Here is a 24,618-nt window from a genome sequence, read left to right as displayed (position 1 = left end):
GTGTTGGAAGACTTCAAGCTGGGCCTGCACAAGGTGGGCGGGAAAACAGGACTAGGAGGGTAGACCGAGCCCAGGGTCTTTCCCGCGTGCCCCCCCCGGAGGAGGGGCTAGAATGCAAGGGCGGAGCCAGGGGCGGGAGTGGGCGTGGTCGTGGGGGTTGCCTAGCTGAGTGGTTGGCTTGCTGGGCGGGGCCAAACGGTTGATCTAGTGGGTTTGGAACCTAGACCGTGATTATTGGTGGGGACCGACGCCAACCCTGCCCTCACCCTGCTGGGGAGAGTGTCCAATGAGAGTACGCTCTCTCTCTGGGTCCTGGAGACCCTAGGGCACAGCGAAAATCTCATCCAGTACCCTGGTGGGGAGCCAATCTGAAATCCACAGGTATGCCCCCTGCTGGAAGTTGGCCGGCTATTAATATTATGACCGTAGACTGCCAGGCTCCTCTGTCCATGGAGTTTTCCAGGCAAGAATACTGGAGTGATTTGCCATTCCCTTCTCCAAGGGATCTTCCCTACCCAGGGATCGAACCTGGGTTTCCCACATTGCAGGCAGATTCTTTACCATCTGAGGCACCAGGGAAGCCCAATAATAATTATTTAATAATTAAAAAACTGGCTTAGAACTTAACATTCAAGAAACTAATATCATGGCATCTATGATCATGACGTGATTTCATGGCAAACAGAAGGGGAAAAAATGGAAGCAGTGATAGATTTTCTTTTCTTGGGCTCCAAAATCACCGTTAGGCTTCCCAGGTGGCGCTAGTGGTAAACAACCCACCTGTCAATGCAGGAGAAATAAGATCCTTGGGTTGGGAAGATCCCCTAGAGGAGGAAATGGCGACCCATTCTAGTATTCTTGCCTGGAGAATCCCGTGGACAGAGGAGCCTGGCGGGCTACAGTCCATAAGGTCACAAAGAGTCGAACACGACTGAAGAGACTTAGCACGGACGCAAAATCGCTCCTGATGGTGACTGCAGTCATGAAACTAAAAGATGCTAGCTCCCTGGAAGGAAAGCTATGACAAACCTAGAAAGCGTATTAAAAAGCAGACACATCACCTTGCCAATAAAGGTCTGTATAATCAAAGCTGTGGTTTTTCCAGTAGTCATGTAGGATGTGAGAGTTAGACCATAAAGCAGGCTGAGCACCAAAGAATTGACGCTTTTGAACTGTAATGCTGGAGAAGACTCTTGAGAGTCCCTTGAACTGGAAAATCAAACCAGTCAATCCTATAGGAAATCAACCCTGAATATTCACTGGAAGGACTGATGCTGAAGCTGAAACTCCAATACTTTGATCACCTGATGTAAAGAGCTGACTCACTGGGGAAAAAAACCCTAATGCTGGGAAAGACGGAGGGCAAGAGGAGAAGGGGATGACAGAGGATGAGATGGTTAGATAGCATCACTGACTTAATGGACATGAACTTGAGCAAACTCCAGGAGAGAGTGAAAGATAGGGAAGCTTGGCGTGCTGCAGTCCATGGGGTTGCAGAGTCAGACATGACTTAGCGACTGAACAACAACAAATTATTACTTAATAATAGCTACTGTTGTGATTATAGCCTGGGCTTCCTATACCCCCATAGGGCAGTACCCTTTCCCATCTAATGCTACCACTCTCTCTGGGAGAAGGCACATTTTGCACACTTGAGGGGGTCCTCTAGGACTCCAGGGAGAAAGATCATCAAGAGGCCCCTAGTTCCCAGGCTCTCTCTGCCAGTTCTTCCCTACCTGTAGTCCTTGTAGGGCCTCTACCCCTTCCCCAAGCTTGGTACCCCCTTCGCTCTTTGTCCTCTGGGATGACTGGTCCTTGACACACAGGGGGACATCTTACTTCTGGACCCTGACATCCCTGTGTTCCTGCCTCTCCCACAGGAGGCTCAGATCCTGGCATATACAGAGGGAGATGAACGTGTCCCACCTGACCACGGCAGGGAGTACCAGCTGAGGGAGCACAGTGGCCTCTAGGAACTGGGAGACAAGGAGGTTGCAGGAAGCAGCAGACAGATATCTGGGCCGGTGCTGGTTCAGAAAAGAGTGCCCTGTGCCTGGCAACACAGCACCACAGTCTGCACCCTGCAGAGACCTGGAAGGCTGGACTGTCCATCGGCTAGCTGAGATGGAGGGCCTGGTCCCAGATAGGTCCCGAACAGAGGGTGGAACTCAAACCCAGCCAGAGGTAGGTGGCTGCAGGCACCCCCCAACACACACACACACACGGTGGGCAGCATAGTCTCTTCCTGGCTGTGTCCCGTGACCTGCCAGGTGGAGTGGGACGTGAAGTCTGGCAAATACACTCTGACCTCCCCCTGCACTATTGAAGCTCAGGAGGCCTCAGTTCATCGTAGAGAAAATCCTTTCATTGCTCCGCCCCTGCCCCCTCCCTAGGGCAGTCCTGGCACCATGGCTCAGGCCCTTACTTGCCCTGGGATGCTGAGGACACCTTGACCTTGTCCACGTCCCAGTCCATCTGCCTCTCTGATGGCGCTGCCAGAATATCTAGGGCCCCCTGGTGTCAGCGGGCAAGGTAGGTGAGAGAGGCCAGGGGCAGGTGGGTGTGAGCCAGGCCGCAGGGCCGTGGGGCGTGCAGACGAAGGTGCAGCTTCAGGTGAACGAGCTGGGTGAAGCGACTCGGGCAGACGCTGCACTGGAAAGGCCGGGCGCCCGAGTGCAGGCGCAGATGTGTCTTCAGGTTGCTGGAGCTGCTGAAGCGCTTGTCACACATCTGATGGGACAGGCACTGGTATCAGCTCTGCCTGCCTGGGTCACCCAGGATCTCTGCTCCCCACTCCCCATCTTGGAAACACCCCGCCAAGACCACCACCTCCCTGTGATGCAGGCCTGGAAGCTTTCCCCCATGATTCCTCCCTGGGACCATGGTATCTGGCACATTGGAGCCAGGCAGCCTGGGTTAGTATCCTGGTTCTTCTGCTCCTTGCATGACCTTGTACAGGAGACCTCCCCTTTCTGAGCCTTGCTCTGTTGATGGCTGACATAGAGTATTAATACCTAATCTCGTAGGCATGGAGGACTGAATAACATAATCACATAGAACCCTTAAGCGTAGGGCTGCAGCTTCTGTGCGTGCAATTAACATTTACTGGGAGCTGCTGCGTGCCAGGAGTTGGTCTTATGTAGTCTTCTTCAGGACTGGAGAATCGGGACTAAGCACTACTTCTGTATTAACAGGTAACATGCAGAGGCTTAGAGGAGTGAGGCCAGTAGACGAAGCTCACACAGCAAATTGGAGGCAGAGCTAAGATTTGAACCCAGGTAGCCTAGACTGTCACCATTATGCTGCTTTTGTTCCTGCCTCTGTAAAACAGGGAAAGAGTTCTGGCCCTTCCAAACTCCCTGGAGACATGGTGAAGCTCAGAGGGAGGGAGCTAACACTGAGCTGATGTTATCAGTAGAGTTCATCGACTTTGCACACACACTAGCATTAACTCCTCCGACGATGCTGGGAAGTCACCAATGGGTGTCTGCTCCCCAGGACCTCCAGCTTCATTCTTCTCCACCCCTAGACACACAGCGCTATTCTCCCCTCCAGGCCCAGGGAGTGTCCTCCAATAGCGCACCCTGGCCCTTCCCTTTCCCCTCCCTCCCCGCCCCCACCCCTTGCCTCCTGCCCTAGCTCCATTTGCTCAGGACAGTGGAGGAATGGAGGCCACAGGTGCCATCCCCCAGGGGCCTAGAACTCCTCCCCAGCCTGCAGGAGGACAGGGGAGGGGGTGGAGGGTCTCACCGGGCACTCGTGGGGCCGCTCCCCAGTATGCACCAGGTGGTGCTTCTGCAGGTGGGCGAGCTGGGTGAAGCTCTTCTGGCACAGGGCGCACTGGAACGGGCGCTCCCCGCTGTGCACTCGCAGATGGACCTGAGCCAGGCGTGGGAGAAATGCTGTCAACCGCCCAGAGCGCCCCCGTCAGGGCCAGGGATCCTCCTCAAATCTCTACCCGCATCCTCGCAGGACCCCCTTTTGGCATCAAGGCCTTTCAATCCCCCTGCCTCCGTATCACCTCCCTGAAGGCCAATCTACCATCCCCCAGGCTCCCCTCGGGCTCTCTGCTGCCCTGCGGAAGGGAAGATGGAGATGGCTGTGGTCAGCAGGCCAGGTAAGGGGTTCCCTATGTGTGCCCCCTAGATATATGTCTTGTGCAGTGCTTCTCAACGTGTGGTCCACAGACCAGCAGCATCAGCGTCACCTGGGAGGGTGTTAGAAAGGCAGACTCTCAGGCCCTACCCGCAGAGCAGCTGAACTGAAATCTCTGGGGCTGGGGCTTAGGGAGGGCCGAGGGCTGGGGCCAGCTCTCCAAGTGGTTTGAGGCTCATTAACGTTTAAAAACTCATGCCCTAGAGGATGCAGAAGGTCTGTTCTCCAACAACCAGTAAATTTTCCTCTATTTCAGCAGGTGTCAACTTGCCCCTAACGTCAGATCTTGGCTGATACAGAGATATGTCCATGGTCGCCCCCTGCTGGACGATGCCTATAATGACGCCTACAGCACACTTGCTGTTGTGTTGGATCCCAGTTGAAAAAGGCTGGTTGTCAGGTCTAGATTCACTAAAATTCACCTGTTCCGGACCTGACCTTTAAATAAATTAACAAGAGGAGGATTACCAGGGAATCAGAGAGGATGACTCTTCAAGAAAGGGCTTTGCCCTAGATATTGAGAGACTCAGATGGAGACCTGGCTGCACCCTTAAATCAAGGTAACCTTGGGAACATCTTTCCTCAGTTTGTCTATTTTTAGCTGAAATGAGATGATCTCATGGACAGTCTTTTGTGTGGAGAGGACTCCACTCTACAGATGCGAAACTGCAGGGCCAAATGGACCAGCCAAGGTCACAGGCCCTAGAGGCTGAGCTGGAATTCCCTCTGCCCCAGGTCCTTGATTCTTGAAGCAGGATGGGAAAGGGTCACCAAAGGATGCCCAGCGGGAACCTTGGGGGCCCGGAGGCAGATACCTTGAGGTTGGAGAGCTGCCCAAAGCTCTTACTGCACACGTTGCACTCATACAGGATTTTGCCGTTCTCTTTCTTCAGCGGGTAAGGCAGTGCCGCAGAGCCAGCCTGGGAGCCCAGCGGGGCCCGCTTTCCTGCAGCCACCCTTCCAGCCTGCTCCGGCCCTGTGGAGTAGGTCCTGGCAGTGGCAAGGCCCAGATTCTGGCTCTGGGAGGGTTGGGTTTGGCCGGAGTCTTGACAGGCCCCTGGGTAGGGGCGCAGGGTCTCCCCCCAGGTGCTGGGGTGCTCGGGCTCATTGACATTAATCAGCAAGCTGGGCACAGCCATGGTGGTGTAGGGGGTGTCTTGGGGCAGCTTGAAGCGGGGGGGACATGGCATTGAAGGTAGGCTCCCACATGTGACCAGGTAAGGAGCGGGCAGGAAAAATGGGTAGGCAGGATAGAATGGGCGGAAGTGGGAGGAGAGTTCTTTGGAGCTGGATGGGGTTGGGGGGCAGGAGCAGAAAGCCAAGGGGCTCTTCTTATTTTGCCAAGAATTTGGGGAAGAGCTGTTGGGAGGAGAGAAGGATGGGCAGGGGGCCCCCCCGCCAGCTCTTTCTGTCTGGCTTCCCATCTTGTCACTGCTCGGAGGACACTTGGGTGGGAGTTTCTTGCCACTGGAGGAGCTGGCAGGCAGCCTTGGTGGCAGGTGCCCTGAGTAGAAAAAGGAAGATTGTGATAGCCTGAAGTCAAGGTCAGCTCTGCACCTAACCTGCCCGGCTCCGAGCTGGGAGAGGACTCTAGCCTGCACGGCAGCTCCTTTCTCTGGGCTTTCCTGGTCTGCCACTGCCCTTGCTGATAAAGAGGCTGGCATTTGTGCAGTGTGTAACCATTTCAGGGAGCAAAAAGGATTCAAGAAGCCTGTTAGACATGTAGGTAGAGAAGTCAGAGGCCAGTTGGATGAACTGGTTTAGAGATTAAAGGAGTGGCTTGAGCTGGAGGCAGAAGTGTGGGTGCCATGGGCTCAAATAAGATCACATAAAGGATGGCCCTAGATCTGCTGTGTCCAAAACAGTAGCCATCGTACACCTTTAAGTACAAAACAAAAACAAAAAACCCAGCTTCTCACTTGTACTAGCCACATTTAAAAGGCTCAGGTGTCAGATAGCACAAGTGTAGAACCTTTCTAGTATCGCAGGAAGTTTCAACAAACTGCTCAAGAGAACAGAAGAGGAGGGAAGAATAGGAGAGAGGAGAGGAGAAGGAGGAGAAGGGATGAGGCGAGGGACAAGGAGGTAGCTCCGGACCGAATTCTGGAGCGTGGGAAGACTCAGGAGGGTAAGTCAAGGAGAGCTCGCAAGGGAGAGTGAGGTGCAACAGCCAGTGAGGTAGGAGTTAAACGAGGAGCGATGTCAAGTAAAATACTAAATGTGCATCAGTATTCAAAAGTAGGTTGTCTGCTTGGACCCTCACTGATTCACTCAACCAGCTTTACTGGGCTGCTTTACTCTGTGCTGGACACAGCAGCATGGTCCCTGCCCTCCAGGTTGAGTTGCGTAAGGAAATGGTGTACTGTATGCAATAATCGTAGAGGTATAGTGAGATGGTCCTTTGTGAAAGCAGAAACTGGCTTCTGTGATGTACTCAAGGTCACAGAGCTAGAAGGAGCAAAACCAAGACACCACCCCCCGGCTCCCTGCCTCCCAAGCAAGCTTCCTGCCTGATGACACAGGCCCCTCTAGCTCAAGTGTTCTAGGCAGACAGATCACCCACCCTCAACTCCTGGGACTTTGGCTACACCTCCATCAGATTCCACACCCATGCCTGAGAAAAACCACTGCCCGTTCCACACATGCCCAGGCCACAGCTCCAGGTCAAAATGTGGAAGTAGCATATACCTGAGGCTCCGTCCTCACCAGTGACACTGGGCCTGCTCCGTCTCTCCTCCTCAAACCTAACAATACCTGCCCCCACCTCCCACCTCCACCGGGTGCGGCCCTGTGCCCTGGGCTTGCTGCTGCTGCTGCTAAGTCGTTTCAGTTGTGTCCGACTCTGTGCGACCCCATAGACGGCAGCCCACCAGGCTCCCCCGCCCCTGGGATTCCCCAGGCAAGAACACTGGAGTGGGTTGCCATTTCCTTCTCCTATGCATGAAAGTGAAAAGTGAAAGTGAAGTTGCCCTGGGCTTACGTGTGCTGAAAGCATCCTCCCTGAGACCCCGCGGGGCTGTTGCCAGGGTTGCCGACTGCAGGGCGCACAGGTATAGGTCCAGGCCCCGGGGGCAGGCCAGCAGGGCAGACTTGGCCGGTGCCAGTGGCCATGGGCACAGCCAGCTGGCCCAGGACTGATCATGAGGATCCACTGTGTCTGGATGTGGCTTGAAGGCTGGGAAGACCTGGGAGGCAGAGGGAAGGGGCTTGGGGGTGGGGACTGGGAGTCCCCTGAGATGGCCCCACCCCTTGTTTGATTTCCAGAGGGGAAGGAGAAGCTAAGACCCGCCCCTCAACACACACATACTCACCTCTGCCATGTCCATCAGTCAGAGGGCTTCCCCTTCCCTCATCCTCATTTCCTTTCCAAGGGACTTACACGTCCACCCCCAGGGTTGCCCTCCCCCTGCCCCAGAACCCCCCACCCAGCCCTGTTCTTCCCTCCCACCCATCCTTCCTCACCACCCTCATCCCACTCTGTCTCAGACTATGTACTGTGTTCTCAATGGATCTGAGGTGAACTTAAGAGAAAAGCCCCTCATGAAAGACTGTGCACCCCACAGGAGGGCCCTGAGCCTCCTCCAAGGCCCAGGCCCCCGTGACACTCAGCTCTGCATGGCCTGTCCCTTCTCATGTCCCACAGAGAGTCTGGCCCTGGGCATGGCAGAGGGTCTCTGGCACCTCCGAGGGCACGTTCCTGTGAGGTCCTGGGGTAGAGGTGCTTAGGACCAGGAGAATCCAGGTCCCTTCAGATATCCACACACACCACCACCACCGCCCCCCACCCCGACTCCTTCCTAACCTCCTCTCCTTCCAGAAGCATCCTGGGCTCAGAGATAGGACCAGGACCTCACATTACCTGGCCATCTTGGCAGAGCTGGGAGTCCAGGTGGGGGGACAGAGAAGCCCCTGTGCTCCCCAGGGGCTTGGTCTTGTGGCAACAACCCAGCTCTGGAGCAAGCTCCCCCTTCATGGCCCTGCCACCTGCTGGGAAGACAGGTCCGTCACAGCAGTGAAGGTCCTCCAAACAAGAGCCTGACTTCCAAGGCCGGCTCTCCCCGGAAATCACTGTGTGACCTCGAGCCAGTCACTGCCTCTCCTGGCCTCAGTTTCTTTATCTGCAAAATGGGAGGGTTAGACTGGCTGACATGAAAGGACTCTCTCGGCACCAACATTTAGAAGCCTACGACGCTCTCAAGCAGGGGCGAGAAGAGGAATGAATGGAGACTCGCCAGTCAGAGGCTAAGGGTAGAACTGGTCTGATCCCCATCCCTGGGGAAGACAGGAGGGAGAGAAGTCCTCATGGAGATACTTCCAAGCGAGCTCAGAGATCTGAGGAAATATTCCAGACCTCCTCGGGGCCACAGGGAATTGAGAGGCTGGCTACTCTCTTCCATGCTGGGAGGGGCTCATGTCTCCACGACTCGATCAACCACCAGCTCCTCACCTACATCCTAGCTCACCTACCAGCTTTGGGGGGCAGCTGAGGAAGCCCCAGTGTCCTGCCACCCAGACTTCCCAGGCTCAGCTTCCTCATCTGGGCTGGTCTGAGCAAGTGGGCTCGGGGTCCCCCGGTCCTGACTGGCCTGACAGGAAGCTGCTCGGTGACAGCTGTCTGCTCAGTTAGCACCTCCCTTCTCTGCCGGTCACTTCACTGAGGGTCACACAGCCCTAAGGCTCTCCTCCTTCTCCTCCTTTCCCCCTCTTCCCTCGCTAACCCCGGTGCCCCTCAAAGCCTGGCACCCTTACATGGGTGTCTCATTCCTCCGAAGCCCTGTTTCTTCTCCCTCTCCCCTGACTCCTCCCCACCCTGCCCCAGGTCTCCAATCACCCCAGGAGGAGGCGCAGCCCGTGCAAGGCTCTTCACCTGGCTCTGCAGAAGTCCTCTCTGGCTGGGGAAGGAAGCCGGCAGGCGGGCAGCCAGCCTCTGCCTGTGACTGAGGCTCCCGTGGGTGTGAGAGGTGACAGGAAAGTGCTACATTTGAAGTTGCCACAAATAGGAAGGGGAGGGCTGGCAGGCAGGCAGGGGGCCCTCTGGGACCTGAGACATGGGCGAGCCGCCCACCAGCCTTTACCTACCTGAGGCCACACTGCAGGAGTTTGGGGCCACAGGAAACTGGGGCTACCAGAATTTCAGTGTGGGGGATGATGGAGTGGGGAAGAGCCTTAGCTGTGACTCTCAGGGAACCCCGATGGCTGAGCAGGAGGGCGACGGAGCAGGGCTCAAAGGCTGGAGCTGAGGTCCTTTAGGGAAGGGGACCCAGCTGAGACAGGGATGGGCGGTTGGCAGGGACAGGAACAGGCAGAGACAAAAGCAGGCAGCTTAGGAGGAAACAGAGAGGCAGCAGGGTGAGCAGGAATCTGATCTCGCACAGCAAAGGCCCTGGAGGTAGCAAGTACATCTTCCTCCTCCTCATCCCGCCTCTGATTTCTCTGTCCTGGGAACCTTTTCTCCAATTTAGACAGAATCCTGAGGCCCCCGCTGGGTGAGGGATAAGTTAGAGACATGGCAAAATGCCTATGAAGCATGACTAGATATCGAAAAGGGAGGCCCCTTAGGCCAGAAACAGCTTTTCCAGCTGAGCAACTTCATCACTGCCGAGAGCTGAAGAGGGTTCATCTCCCCCGCCCTCACGTAAATTCTGCCCCTAGTTGGTGTATCCACAGTGCCTGGCCCAGTGGGGCCGCCCAAGCCTCAGGCTCCATCTGGCTGTGCCACCAGCTGTCATGGAACACACAGGGATGTTTCAAACTCTCCGTGTGAGCAAGGGACATAGTATTCTGCCGGCTTGGCCCCTGGCCGGTACTCACTTGCGCTATGGCCCCCTCCACTTCCTGTCACCATCGTTTATCTGCAGAACTGACCCCTACATGTCTGTATCTCAAGGACAGGGACCACTCTCTACTTATTCTCATTTCCCATGTAGACACTTCCCAGGAGTTTTGGATGCCCAGCATCTGGAACTTTCTCTCACTAGAGGCTGGAAGGAGGCAGAAGACACATTCCACTATAAAAGCCGGAAAAGCAACAGGCTGAATTTCGGCCTCCCCACCTGAACACATGCTGCAGGCAGGTGCCATGGACCAGACTGACCACATGGACCCATCCAGACTGTGATCAGAAGCCTGCGGTCCAGGGGTGGCAGGTGGATGGAGCCCACTCTGTGGATGGTGCTACGTCAGCTTCCAGGAGAGCAGATTTTCAAAGAAAGGGGTCCAGGCAGGTCACACAGTCCTCTCTGGGCTGTCCAGCCTCTCTCGATCCAGCCTGTCCTCCAAGCCTGGCTCTGCAGCCTTCCCAGGACTTCTCTGCGCTCCTCCAACATCTTTTAAGGGAATTTCTCCTGTCTGTGTCTCTACTGTTGTTCTTTGCTGAACTGTGGAAACCTGGGCCCTCGGCAGTGAAAGCACAGAGTCCTAACCACTGGACCACCAATGATTTTCCTCCTCTCCTTAAATCCTCCAGAAATGGTTTCTATAGTGTACAACCATGAATTCTGCACTCTACGTGCCCAGAATAGATGAAGCATCAGGCTCAGGTTGGACTATTTCGAGGATTAGAGTAGCGAGCTACCTTTACAAACAGCTGACTACATGCCTGGCACTGTGCTTGTCATTGCTCAGTTGCTAAGTCATGCCTGACTCTTTGTGACCCCATGGACTGCAACATACCAGGCTTCCCTGCCCTTCACTGCCTCCCAGAGTTGGCTCAGACTCATGTTCAATGAGTCAGTGACATCATCCAACCATCTCCTCCTCTGCTGCCCCCTTCTCCTCCTGCCCTCATTCTTTCCCAGCATCAGGGTTTCTTCCAATGAGTCGGCTCTTTGCATCAGGTGGCCGAAGTATTGGCACTTATTGTGAAGCTAGGGGCTTCATAAATGTTCTCATTTCATCTTTATTATCCCCATGATGAAGGAACAGAAGCTCAGAGAGAGTAAGCAACTCACTCAGAGACACACAGCAAATAGCCAAGTGCTGTCTGGTGCCAACCCTCAGATTCCACTGTCTCTTGGCAGAGTCAGCCCACCCCCACTGCTTCATTTCTGTCCCTCATGCTCTATTCACATGTGCCATTCCCAGGGCCCAGATCATCCCCCCCATCCTCTCCTCCCTCTGCCCCCATCCCGGTTGCCCTCTCAGCATCCTTCTGATTAGCTGGAAGGAGCCTTTCCCATGGTGCTCCTTGCCCTCTTGGTTGACCAGAACTCTACTCCCGCCAAAAGCTACAGCCCTCCCAGCCTTCCAGGTCACAGCCTGCCTCTCCTCCAGCTGTGCTGCAATCAAGGGGAGCAAGAAGTTCACTGAGCACCCACTGGAGTGCCCCCCATCTCCCAGGAGGATTCACATACACCTTTGTCTTCCATCTGCCAACTCCACTCCCTCCTCCTGACATCACACTCTGCTCCCAACTCACAGAAAAGTCTGTACAACCTCTTGGTTAGGAACCAAAGTGGCTGTGGAGACTTTCAGGTCTCCCACCCCTGGAAGGACTGGCTAGGAGTGTCCTGGGAGGAGGACACAGTCCTTCAAGTTTCCATTGGAAATAGCCTCTACCTGCCAATCTCCTCCTTGTTCCTATCTCTTGGGCCCTGCCAGGTCCTCTGCCTTGTCAGCCTCCAGGTCCGCTATGGTGTCACTGGCTTAACTGTGAGGTCACCATGTCCCACATCCCCTGGGGGAGTAGCTCAGGGGTAGGATCCTGGCCTCCTAACTGGGGAAAAAACCAGTGCCTGGACCCAGAGGAGAGACCCAGGCCAAGCAAGTCCTTTAAGACCAGATAGGGCTTGGGAAGTGATTGTGGAGGGAAGGTAGGGTTAAGGGGCCTTCAGGGATGAGCAGAAGACACCAGGGAGGCCTCAGAAAAGAATCAGTATCTGGACCAGAAGAGCTGGAGGGGTGGACGTGGATCCTCAAACCCCTGGTCCACTGCGCACTTACTTTCTTCATCTTTCTGTGAATTACAAGATAATACAGATAAGCAGCAGGGAATATAAGGAAAAAAATGGAAGCTCCCTCCTTCCCAGTTTCCCGTAGGTCAGGGTGACTTGTTTGATGTTAATCTTTCCAGACATCTATCCATGAACCTACAAACAATAGATGAACTTCTAAATTTTGTTTTTATACATGAATATTAATAGATGATATGATAATACTATTCTGTAACTTTTTCTGTTGACAGTCTCCTGTGGCCATCATTTCATGCCAGAACATACGCACCCTCTGCCTCCTGTCTTTTCCTGGCTGTATAGTATTCCACTGCAGAGAAGTGCATGCCTGCCCTCTGGTGGACATAATAGGTAGCATTTCTCTGTTGGTGGGCTCCAGTTTTCCCCTGTGCCACACAAGACTGGACAGGATGTCCATAGAGAGGTAATACGCAGAATGTTTTAGAATATTAACTGTCAGGCACAGAAAAATAGTTATTATATATCACTTAAATGTGCAATTGAAAAATAATCCAAATGAATTTATTTACAAAACAAAAGCAGATTCACAGACACAGAAGACAAACTTCTGGTTAGCGGAGGGGGAAGAGGAGGGAGAGAGCTACATTAGGAGTGTAGGATTAAAAGATACACATCCCTATTAAAATAGATGGACACATCCCTAGTTACATATGTGTAAAATATACAGTAAAAGAATTTACTGTATAGTAGAGGGAACTGTATTCAATATCTTGAACTAACCTATAACAGAAAAGAATTGGAAAAATATACATGTATGTATTTATAATTTTATTTATTTATGGCTGTGCTGGGTCTTCATTGCCGGGGGGGTTTTCTCTAGTTGAGGTGAGCGGGGACTACTTTGTAGTTGCAACATGAGGGTTTCTCATTGCAGTGGCCCCTCTTTTTTGCAGAGCATGGGCTCTAGGGTGTGCGCGGCTTCCACAGTTGCAGCATGCGGGCTCAGTAGTTGCAGCTGCCAGGCTTTAGAGCACAGGCTTGATAGTCGTGGCACGTGGGCTTAGCTGATCCGCGGCAAGCGGGCTCTTCCCAGATCAGGGGTCTAACCCGCGTCGTCTGCACAGGTAGGCAGATTCTTCACCACTGAGCCACCTGGGAAGCACCGCATAGATATTTTTTAACAAATGTTACCTCTGCTGGATTTCACCCCAGCTCTGCAACCTTATGGCAAGTCACTTAACCTCTCTGCCTCTCTCCCCATCTGTCCAGTGCGGATAAGAAGAACGCTTGCCTCCCAGGGTTCTTTCAGTGATTCCTCAAGATAATTCAGGTAAAGCCCTGAGGACACTGCCTGGCCCCATGCAAGCACTTGACAAACGTGGATTACTGTTAAGATTGTACATCATTCTTTGCCTCGTTAGGCAAGTATCTGCAAGTCAGTTTCCTAAAAGCTGATGATGAATGTTCCTGGCTCCCTTTGGAAGACCAGAATTTAGGCAGCACACTTGGAGAGATGAATTACATTCAGTTTTATTGCTTTGTTCATTAACCCCAGGTTGGAGACTGCTGCTCTCCTCCAAAGCAGTCTTGCCCCCACACCAGTCCCCACAACACAGCAATAATAGCTCCTGGCATTCAAGCCCTCACCATGTGCCAGGAACCCTGCAAAGTACTTCGGCACGCTTGGTCTAACTCCATCAACATGATGACCCTGGATGCTATTATATTCTGTTTCATAGACAAGAAAGTTGAAACTCAGAGAAAGAAAGTGACTGGCCCAAGACTGCATGACCCAACATGGAGCTGCAGTGTCCCAGAGGGGAAGGAGAGCTGAGGGAAGAAGAGCTAGAGGGGTGCCCGTGAAGAGATAAAAGGGCTACAGATGTAGCACAGTAGGGTCTGGATTCCCTTCAGCGGCCAAAGGACCCTCAGAAAAATTAGGATGGATGGAGGCCCAAGTCAAGTACTAGGGAAATGAGCTGTAGAGTTAGCAGCTGGCGCCCTGCAAGTGCCCTGAGACTCTGCCACTCAGTTACTCACCTACTCATTCACAGATTTATTGATTGCCAACTGTGTGTCAGGCATTGAACCAGCTGCTGGCAGTATATCCCACAGGAACATGACTCAGACCTTAGAATTTACAGCCCACCTACCAGAAGGCTTGCAGGATGTTGCTGAAATAATGAGTTGTGTGCAACTGTCAAGACTTATTGTCAGGCCTTATCTGGTGGTCCAGTGGTTAAGAATCTGCCTTCTAATGCAGGGGACGCAGGTTCAATCCCTCGTCCAGGAACTAAGATCCCACATGCCTCAGGGAAACTAAGCCCCACCCTGAGCCTGCATGTCCTGGAGCTTGAGGGTCGCAGCCGGAGAGAAGCCCTCGTGCTGCAACGGAAGATCTCACATGCTGCGACAAAGACCCTTACACAGCCAAATAAATGATTTGTTTTTCAAGTTTATTATCATTAAGAGGTTTGGGACTGGTCATAGCAAACACCCTCTTCCAACAACACAAGAGACAACTCTACACATGGACATCACCAGATGGTCAATACCGAAACCAGACTGATTATATTCTTTGCAGCCAAAGACAGAGAAGCTCTATACAGTCAGCAAAAACAAGACCCAGATAACCATGATGGTGTGATCACTCCAGCCAGACAACCTGGAGTGGGGAGTCAAGTGGGCCTTAGGAAGCATCACTACGAACAAAGCTAGTGGAGGTGATGGAATTCCAGCTAAGCTATTTCAAATCCTAAAAGATGATGCTGTGAAAGTGCTGCACTCATTACGGCAGAAAATTTGGAAACCTCAGAAGCGGCCACAGGCCTGGAAAAGGTCAGTTTTCATTTCAATCCCAAAGAAAGGCAATGCCAAAGAATGTTCAAACTACTGCACAGTTGCACTCATTTCACATGCTAGCAAAGTCATGCTCAAAATTCTCCAAGCTAGGCTTCAATAGTACATGAACTGAGAACTTCCAGATGTACAAGATGGAAGAAAAAGCAAAGGAACAAGAGATCAAATTGCCAACATTTATTGGATCATAGAAAAAGCAAGAAAATTCCAGAAAAACATCTACTTATGCTTTATTGACTATGCTAAAGCCTTTGACTCAATGGACATGAGTTTGAGCAGGCTCTGGGAGTTGGTGGTGGACAGGGAAGCCTGGCGTGCTGCAGTCCATGGGGTCACAAAGAGTCGGACACTACTGAGCGACTGAACTGAACTGAAAGCCTTTGACTGTGTGGATCATGACAAACTGTGTAAAATTCTTCAAGAGATGGGAATACCAGACCACCTTACCTGCCTCCTGAGAAATCTGTATGCAGGTCAAGAAACAACAATTAGAACTGGACATGGAACAATGGACTGGTTCCACATTGGGAAAGGAGTATGTCAAGGCTGTATATTGTCACCCTGCTTGTTTAACTTATATGCAGAGTACATCATGCTAAATGTTGGGTTGGATGAAGCATAAGCCAGAATCAAGATTGCCAGGAGAAATACCAATAACCTCAGATATGCAGACGACACCACCTTTATGGCAGAAAGCAAAGAGGAACTAAAGAGTCTCATGATGAAAGTTAAAGAGGAGAGTGAAAAAGCTGACTTAAAACTCAACATTCAAAAAATGAAGATCAGGGCATCTGGTACTATCACTTCATGGCAAAACAATGGAAACAGTGACAGATTTTATCTTCTTGGGCTCCAAAATCACTGCAGATGGTGACTGCAGCCATGAAATTAAAAGATGCTTGCTCCTTGGAAGAAAAGCTATGACAAACATAGACAGCATATGAAAAACAGAGACATTACTTTGCCGACAAAGGACCATCTAGTCAAGGCTATGGTTTTTCCAGTAGTCATGTACAGATGTGAGAGTTGGACCATAAAGAATGCTGAGCGCCAAAGAAATGATGCTTTTGAGCTGTGTTGTTGAAGACTCTGAAGAGTCCTTTGGAAAGCAAGGAGATCAAACCAGTCAACTCTAAATGAAATAAATCCTGAATATTCACTGGAAGGACTGATGCTGAAGCTGAAGCTCCAATACTTTGGCCACCAAATGTGAAGAGCCGACTCATTGGAAAAGATCCTGATGCAGGGAAAGATTGAAGGCAGGAGGAGAAGGGGATGACAGAGGATGCGATGGTTGGATGGCATCACCCACCAATGGATATGAGTTTGAGCAAGCTCTGGGAAACAGTAAAGGACAGGGAAGCCTGGCGTGCTGCAGTCCATGGGGTTGCAAAATGTCAGACACGACTGAGCAACTGAACAACAATCAGTAAGAGGTTTGGGAAGCAAAGTAGAGCCAGGAGTGCTGGGCTGGCTCATGCAGTAAAAAGAGAAACACAACAGAACCACAAGCAGAAGCCTCACTTCCTCTTTGAAAACCTCAAAAACTTCTCCAATCCATAACCACTGCCACCTCCAACCTTGAGGACAGTCAGCTGAGCTCCTGGCTGGTTCAGTGCCTGGGTTCTGGAGCTCTGTTGTATGGATAATTTTGACGGGCACCAGGTTAGGACTCCAGGTCAGATATGGGGGAGTCTGGGGCTATCATTGCTTCAGAAGGTTAAGCAACTCTGTGACTTCAACAGGGTTGAGGGTGGGGAGCTCACAGTGTGCTCACCTCCTCCTGCTCTGCGGTTGACACCTGCCTCCTCCTGCCTGACACCCACTTATCTCATCTCCCTGGACAGCCCAGCTGTCAGTCAGATGCAACAAGTTGGCCTTTGGCTTCACACCCTAGGGCGGGGAGATTCTGAGATAGGGCATATCAGCTCTCACATTTGCAGAAGGGGCCTCGAGACACTTGCATCTTCCCCTGCACCCACCTGTGACGTTCCAGCCCTTCTGGGGACAAAACGCTAGCTGTTGTTCAGTCACTAAGTCATGTCCGACTATTTGCAACCCCAAGGACTCAGCACACCATGCTCCTCTGTCTTCCACTATCTCCTGGAGTTTGCTCAAACTCATGTCCGTTGAGTCAGGGATACTATCCAACCATCTTTTCTTCCGCTGCCCCCTTCTCCTCATGCTTTCGATCTTTCCCAGCATCAGGGTCTTTTCCAATGAATGAGCTCTTTGCATCAGGTGGCCAAAGTATTGGAGCTTCAGCATCAGTCCTTCCAATGAATATTCAGGGTGGATTTCCTTTAAGATTGACTGGTTTGATCTCCTGGCAGTCTGAGGAACTCTCAAGAGTTCTCTCCAATTTGAAAGCATCGCTTCTTTGGTGCTCAGCCTTTTTTACAGTTCAACTCTCACAACCGTACATGACCACTGGAAAAACCATTGCTCTGACCATATGCATCTTTATCGGCAGAGTAACGTCTATGCTTTTTCATAAGGTGTCTAGGTTTGTCATAGCTTTTCTTCTAAGGAGCAAGTGTCTTAATATCATGGCTGCAGGCATTGTCGGCAGTGACTTTGGAGTTCAAGAAAATAAAGTCTGTCACGGTTTCCATTGTTTACCCCTCTATTTGCCATGAAGTGATGGGACTGGATGCCGTGATCATAGTTTTTTGAATGTTTTAAGCCAGTTTTTTTCACTCTCCTCTTTCACTCTCATTAAGAGGCTCTGTAGATATATCTTCAAATGACATCTTAGGTTCATCCTACTTATCCCCTCATCTCACCATTTCAAGAGGACAGGAGACAGAAAGAGGTCACAGCTGGGATTCAAATCCAGCAGTGATAATATACTCTTAACCATCTTATGCTTACCATATACACAGATATCCTATCCAGTCTTGTGTCAAACAGAGAAAAACTGATGTTCCCCTGTGTGCCCACCATTAGAAGAATTGTACATACATGCGACAGAATACTGTGCAGCCAGCAAAAAGCAAAGGTTAAATCTGTTGAGTACCTTCTGTATGCTAAACCTCTTTACAATCATCTCATTTAAGGACTTCCCTGGTGGTCTGATATCTCAGTTGGTAAAGAATCTGCCTGCAATGCAGGAGACCCCGGTTCGATTCCTGAGTCGGAAGATCCGCTGGAGAAGGGATAGGCTACCCACTCCAGTATGCTTGGACTTCCCCTGTGGCTCAGCTGGTAAAGAATTGCCTGCAATGCGGGAGACCTGGGTTCGATCCCCGGGTTGGGAAGATCCCCTGGAGAAGGGAAAGGCTACTCACTCCAGTATTCTGGCCTGGAGAATTCCATGGACTGTATAGTCCATGGGGTCACAAAGAATCAGACACGACTAGACAACTGTCACTTTCTCTGGTGGTCCAGTGGTTGGGAATCCACCGGCCAATGCAGGGTATATGCGTTTCATCCCTGATCCGGGAAGATCTCACATGCCAAGGGAGGGCAACTAATCCTGTGCCTCACAACTGCTGAGCCTGGGTGCCCTAGGACCTGTTCTCTGCAACAAGAGAAGCCACCACAATGAGGAACCCATGCGTCACAGCTAGAGAAAGTCCTTGAGTAGCAATGAAGACCCAGATCAGTGAAAAAAAAAATTTTTTTTAATCTCATCTTAATCTTCCTCAAAATGTCCCAAGCTAAGAATTATTAATGTCCTCATTTTATAAATAAACAAAGATCCAGCAAGGGTAAACTAGGCAGCATCCACGCAACTGCATACAGTGGCCATACGGTTAACAAAAAGTGGTCCAAGAATAGTATGATACAAATGGTACCTGACACTCAGCCTTGGTGTCAGGATTAACAAGGAAAGGTGGGGACTGAGGCAAACCAGAGAGCCTGGGCCACTCATCATGACTCAGCATAATTACAGGCCACTGCTGCCAAAGGTTCTGACTCTAGAGAATCTGAACATTAGGCTTCTGTGAAATCTCTAGATTTTTTTTTGTTTAAGTTGGTTCAATTGTCTTAAAATAATGTGCTCGCCAATCAGGACAGATCTGTGTGCCAGATTCAGCCCCCTCTGCCCAGGGTCCCAGAGCCCTAGCTCTTTCCTGTGGAAATGACCCACACCAGTTCTTGACAAGATCTGCTAAAAAATATAAGAGAACAACTCCCAACTCATTCTATGAGGCCAGTATTACTCTGATACCAAAACCAAAGACCTTACAAGATAACTATAAACAAATATCTCTTATGGATATATAAGAGATATATGCAAATATATCTATATATGCAAATATATCTATATATATATGCAAAAACCGACAACATAATATAAGCAAATAGAATCCAACACCAGCAAAGAAAGATTATACATCAGGACCAAGTAAGATTTATACCAGAAGTGGTTTGACATCCAAAAATTGATCAATGGAATACACTAGTCAGTAGAATAAAAGACAAAAACCACGCGATCATCTCAATAGATGCAGAAAACACACTTGACAAAATCCAACACTCTTTCATGATAAAAACACTTGCTCAACTGGGAATAGGGAAGTTCTTCATCCCAACAAAGAATGTCTACATAAAGCAAGTGGCCAGGACTTCCCTTGTGGTCCAGTGGCTAAGACTCTGTGCTCCCAACGCAGAGGGACCAGGTTCTATTCCTGGTCAGGGAACTAAGTAGGTCCCACAAGCTGCAGCAAAGATCCTGCGTGCCACAACTAAGACCTGACACAGCCAGATAAGTAAAAAGAATTTGAATTTTAAAAAAGGCAAGTGGCCAACATCGCATAATAATGAAAGCCTTCTTGCTTTTCCTCTCAGATCAGGAATAATACAACAGGTAAGTTAAACTTTATAAAACTGAAAACTTTTGTCCTTCCAAGAATTACATCAAGAAATGAAAAGGCTAGGATGGCTTTAATTTAAAAAAAAAAAAAAAAAAGGAAAATAAGTGCTGACAAAGATGTAGAAGAATCAGAATGCTCATACAATGTTGGTAGGGCTACAAAATGGTTCAACTGTTGTGGAAAATGGTTTGGTGATTCCTCAAAAAGTGAAAGAATTACCATATGACCCAGGAATCCCACTCCTAGACATTTACCAAAAGAACTGAATACAAACAAGTATTCAGCTGTTCAAACAAGTACATCTGTGGATGAGACACAAATTCAGGTATTCAAACAAGTACAATTACAACGCTTGCATGTTCTGAGTAGCACTGTTCATGATAGCCAAAAGCTAGAGTCTAAATGTCCGTCAACAGATGAATGGATAAACAAATTCCTTGGTGGCTCAGATGGTAAAGAATCTGCCTGCAACGCAGGAGACCTGGTTTCCACCCCTGGGTTGTGAAGATCCCTGGAGAAGGAAATGGCAACCCACTCCAGTATTCTTGCCTGGAGAATCTATGGACAGAGAACCTGGTGGGCTATAGTCCATGGGGTCTCAAAGAGTTGGACACGACTGAGCAACTAACACTTGCAGTTTTATGCGATAGAATAGCATAGAATGTGCAGGAACCTCCCAAACACTATGCTGAGTGAAAGAAATCAAACGCAGAAAGTCAGTCCACCTTGCGAGGCAGTAGACGTGGTTCTGTCCCTCGTTGGGTCACTAAGATCCCGCGTACTGTGGGGCAACTAAACCCACACGCTGCAGCTACAGACAGAGTGCACGCCGCGATGCAGACACAGTGCAGTCAAAAAAAAAGCTACGTATTATATGATTCCATTTATACGATGTCTGCTGCTGCTGCTGCTAAGTCGCTTCAGTCGTGTCCGACTCTGTGCGACCCCATAGACGGCAGCCCACCAGGCTCCCCCGTCCCTGGGATTCTCCAGGCAAGAACACTGGAGTGGTTGCCATTTCCTTCTCCAGTGCATGAAAGGGAAAAGTGAAAGTGAAGTCGCTCAGTCGTGTCCTACTCTTTGCAACCCCATGGACTGCAGCCCACCAGGCTCCTCCATCCATGGGATTTTCCAGGCAAGAGTACTGGAGTGGGGTGTCATTGCCTTCTCCGATACAATGTTTAGAATAGACAAATTCATAGAGATGGCAGATTGGACATTGTCAGGAGTTGAGAGGACGAGAGAATGAAGAGAAACTGCTTAATGGGTAAGGGATTTCACTTGGGAGTTATGGAAGCGTTTTGGAATTAAATACAGGTGGCAGTGGTACAATGCTCTGAATGTCCTGGGCTGTGCTTCGTCGTCCAGTTATGTCTGACTCTTTGCGACCCCATGCACTGTAGCCCACTAGGCTCTAGCAGTGAATTGTTCATTTAAAAATGGTTAATTTTGTGTTACGTGAATTTCACCCCAATAAATTATTTTTTAAAAGAAGAACATGAAAAGTGTAGAGTATTAATATCTTGCAATCTAGTTCATTAGCCATCTTTTCTATATTGCAGTCATATTTCAGTAAACAAAGTTTTCTTAAAAAAAAAAAGTGAAGACTTCCCTGTGGTACAGTGTGGATAAGAATCTGCCAGCCAGTGCAGGGGATAAATGTCGCTGATCCGGCGATATTCCACATGCTGTGGAGACACGAAGCCCGTGGCCACTACTAAAGCCCTAAGGCCTGTGCTCCACAACAAGAGAAGCCACCAAAATGAGAAACCCATGCACCTCAATGAAGAGTAGCCCCCGCTCACCCCAAATAGAGAAAGCTGGCCTGCAGCAATGAAGACTCAGGGCAACCAAATATAAATAAATAAATTTTAAAAAATGAGCAGTCCTGATACTGTTATCCAGTTGATATAGGATGTTTAAAAAACAAAAACGTGAAAAGACAACTCACAGAAAGGTAAAAAAAATTTTTCAAATCATTCATATGATAAGGAACTTGAATCCAGAAATATAAACAACTCTTCAGTTCAGTTCAGTTCAGTCAATCAGTTGTGTCCGACTCTTTGCGACCCCATCAATTGCAGCACGCCAGGACTCCCTGTCCATCACCAACTCCCAGAGTTCACTCAGAGTCGCATCCATCCAACTCAATAATAAGAACAAATAATTTGCAGCACCATGGGTGGCCCTAAGGAGTATCACATTGAGTGAAGTGAGTCAGAGAAGGAGAAATATCAGGACATCCCTCATATGTGGGATCTAAAAAGAAATGATACAAATGAAGCTTACTCACAAAACAAAGAGACTCACAGACAGAAAACGAATTTATGATTGCCAGGGGGGAAAGGATAGCCAGGGACTTTGGGAAGGTCATGTACACACTGCTATATTTTAAATGGATAACCAACAAAGACCTATTGTCTAGCACATGGAACTCTGCTTAGGGTCACCTGCCAGCCTGGATGGGTGAGGGGTTTGGGGGAAAATGGGTACATGTATATGTATGGCTGAATCCCTTTGCTGTTCACCTGACCACAACATTGCTAATTAGCTGTACTCCAGCACAAAATAAAAAGTTTAATGTTTGGGGAAAAAATAGACAAAGGAAAAAAACTAATAAAAGTAAATAATCCAATCAAAAATGGGCAAATGATAGGAACAGACACTTCTTCAAAGAAGGTATATAAATGGACAATAACCATATAAAAAATGCTCAACAACAGAAACTCAGCATTATAAACATTAGAGAAATGCAAATCAAAACCACGATACTACTTCACACCCACTATACTAGTTATAATTTTTTTTAAATATATGATAAAAGATGTGTTGATGATACTATAGAGAAATAGGAACCCTTACACATTGCTGGTGGGAATGCAAAATGGTACAGCCACTGTGGAAAATAATTTGGTGGTTCTTCAAAAATTTAAACAGTTACAGCATGACTCAAAATTCTAATGTGGATATATATACTCAAAAGATTTGAAAACATGTTCATACAGAAGCTTGTATATGAATGTTTATAACAGCTTTAGTTACAATAACTAAAAAGTAGAAACAATCCACAAATCCACTGTACTTCAATTTAAAAAAAAAGGAAACCAAATGTCCACCAATTGAACAAATAAACAAAATGTGGTTTTTTCCTACAAAGGGATATTCTTCATCCATAAAAATGAGTGAAATATTAATGTATGACAAGGTGAACAATAAAAACATTATATTAAATGAGAGAAACCAGTCACAAAGATGGCATATTGTATGATCCTATTTATATGAAATATCCAGAATAGGTAAGTATATGGAGATGAGAGTTGATTAGTGGTTGCTTAGAGCTGGAGATTGGGAGTGGGAAATGGAGAGTGTCTGCTTTTAGTGTGACGAAGATGTTTTAGAATAGATAATGGTTTTTTTTTAAAAAAAAGATCATGGTGGTTACACAACTCTATGAATATACTAAAAACCATTGACGTGTCCAGTTTAAATGGATGAATTATGCAGTGTGTGTATTATAACTTAAAGCTCTTTAAAAGAGAGAGAACTGAGGAGTTCCCTGCTGGCGCAGTGGATAAGACTCTACCTGCTACTGCAGGGGACATGGGCTCCGTCCCTGGTCTGGGAAGATTCCACATGCTATGGAGCACCTAAGCCTGTATGCCACAACTGCTGAGTCCTTGCTCAGAGCCTGCAAACTGGAAAGAGAGAAGCCACCACAATGAGGAGTCCATGCACCACAATGAACAGTAGCCCCCACGTACCCCAGCTAGAGAAAGCCTGTGCAAGGCAACCAACACAGCACCACCAAAAATAAATAGATACATATAAAAGATTTCGAGAAGAGAAAGATGAGAATATTCTGGCCTCCTGGCACTGGAACACCTTCCTGGAGTTTCCCATGAATGCCTTCTTCTGGAATAGGAGCTCCATGAAATGAGGGCTCTACTGAAGTATCCATTAAAATCTACGTCAGGCGCACTCACACACACACACACATGCACACACCACCCTACCCCCTTTAAGTTAATGGTATGTGAACAGGAGCAGGCCCTGAGCAGAGTAATTCCATACACAAGCTCTGCATTGGCAAGAAGGGTTGTAGAAATGTTGGCTTGGTACTCAACATCCCTTGCTTCCTTCTAGCATGCCTTCTGGCACTGTGAAAAAAACTACATTTCCCAGACTCCCTTGCAGCTAGAACTCTGTGAATATGGTTCTCCTAAGCCATGGCTTGGGGCTTCCCTGGTGGCTCAGACGGTAAACTGTCTGACTGCAATGTGGGAGACCCAGGTTCAATCCTTGGGTCGGGAATATCCCCTGGAGGAAGAAATGGCAACCCACTCCAGTACTCTTGCCTGGAGAATTCGATGGAATTCTATGGACAGAGGAGCCGGTTGGGCTACAGTCCATGGGGTCGCAAAGAGTTGGACATGACTGAGCGACTTCACTTCACTTCACTTCAATCCATGGCTCAGAGGTTAAAGTGTCCCGCTCCAATGTGGGAGACCTGGGATCAATCTCTGGGTTGGGAAGATCCCCTGGACAAGGAAATGGTAACCCACTCCAGTATTCTTGCCTGGAGAATCCCATGGACAGAGGAGCCTGGCAGGCTACAGTCCACGGGGTCGCAAAGAGTCAGACATGACTGAGCGACTTCACTTCACTTCAATCCATAAACAGTTGGGTGAGATTTGGGAGGTGAAAATAAGAAGGTCAAAGGCTCCAAGTCAGCCTTTTTTGCAACAGTATCAGCAGTGGAAGCAGAGTCAAAGTTTGAAGCACCTTTTTTTTTTTCTTGCAGATCTGGCATAGGTCTGGAGCCAGCAGTTACAGATTATCCACCTTGCCAAGCGAAGCAAAGGGAGCAACTC

The 24,618-nt window shown here is 49.4% G+C and overlaps 1 protein-coding gene across 1 annotated transcript; it reads right to left on the bottom strand.

Moving 5' to 3' along the window:
- Window positions 1–1,062: 1,062 nt before the first annotated feature.
- On the bottom strand, window positions 1,063–9,111 carry ZNF683 (zinc finger protein 683). The gene is made up of 6 exons (XM_027965471.3): window positions 9,023–9,111; window positions 8,015–8,273; window positions 7,136–7,340; window positions 4,971–5,659; window positions 3,751–3,879; window positions 1,063–2,730 (listed from the first exon to the last, which is right to left on the bottom strand). The coding sequence occupies exons 2-6, from the start codon at window positions 8,126–8,128 to the stop codon at window positions 2,521–2,523; spliced, it is 1,347 nt and encodes a 448-aa protein (XP_027821272.1). The 5' UTR covers window positions 8,129–8,273; window positions 9,023–9,111; the 3' UTR covers window positions 1,063–2,520.
- Between the last annotated feature and the right edge of the window lie 15,507 nt (window positions 9,112–24,618).

Source organism: Ovis aries, chromosome 2, assembly GCF_016772045.2.
Source record: "Ovis aries strain OAR_USU_Benz2616 breed Rambouillet chromosome 2, ARS-UI_Ramb_v3.0, whole genome shotgun sequence".
In the NCBI taxonomy this organism is placed as follows: domain Eukaryota; kingdom Metazoa; phylum Chordata; class Mammalia; order Artiodactyla; family Bovidae; genus Ovis; species Ovis aries.
The sequence above is the reverse complement of the archived record's forward strand: the minus strand, read 5'-3'. Positions and strand labels throughout refer to the sequence as shown.

What these genes read in the sequence shown, in the direction of transcription:
- ZNF683 (XM_027965471.3), bottom strand. Translation starts at nt 8,128, where the DNA reads ATGAAGGGGGAGCTTGCTCCAGAGCTGGGTTGTTGCCACAAGACCAAG. An exon ending in AGCTCTGCCAAGATGGCCAG is followed by an intron (nt 7,341 to 8,014) that starts GTAATGTGAGGT and finishes TCTGCCTCCCAG; the next exon opens with GTCTTCCCAGCCTTCAAGCC. An exon ending in GGAGGATGCTTTCAGCACAC is followed by an intron (nt 5,660 to 7,135) that starts GTAAGCCCAGGG and finishes TTTTCTACTCAG; the next exon opens with GGCACCTGCCACCAAGGCTG.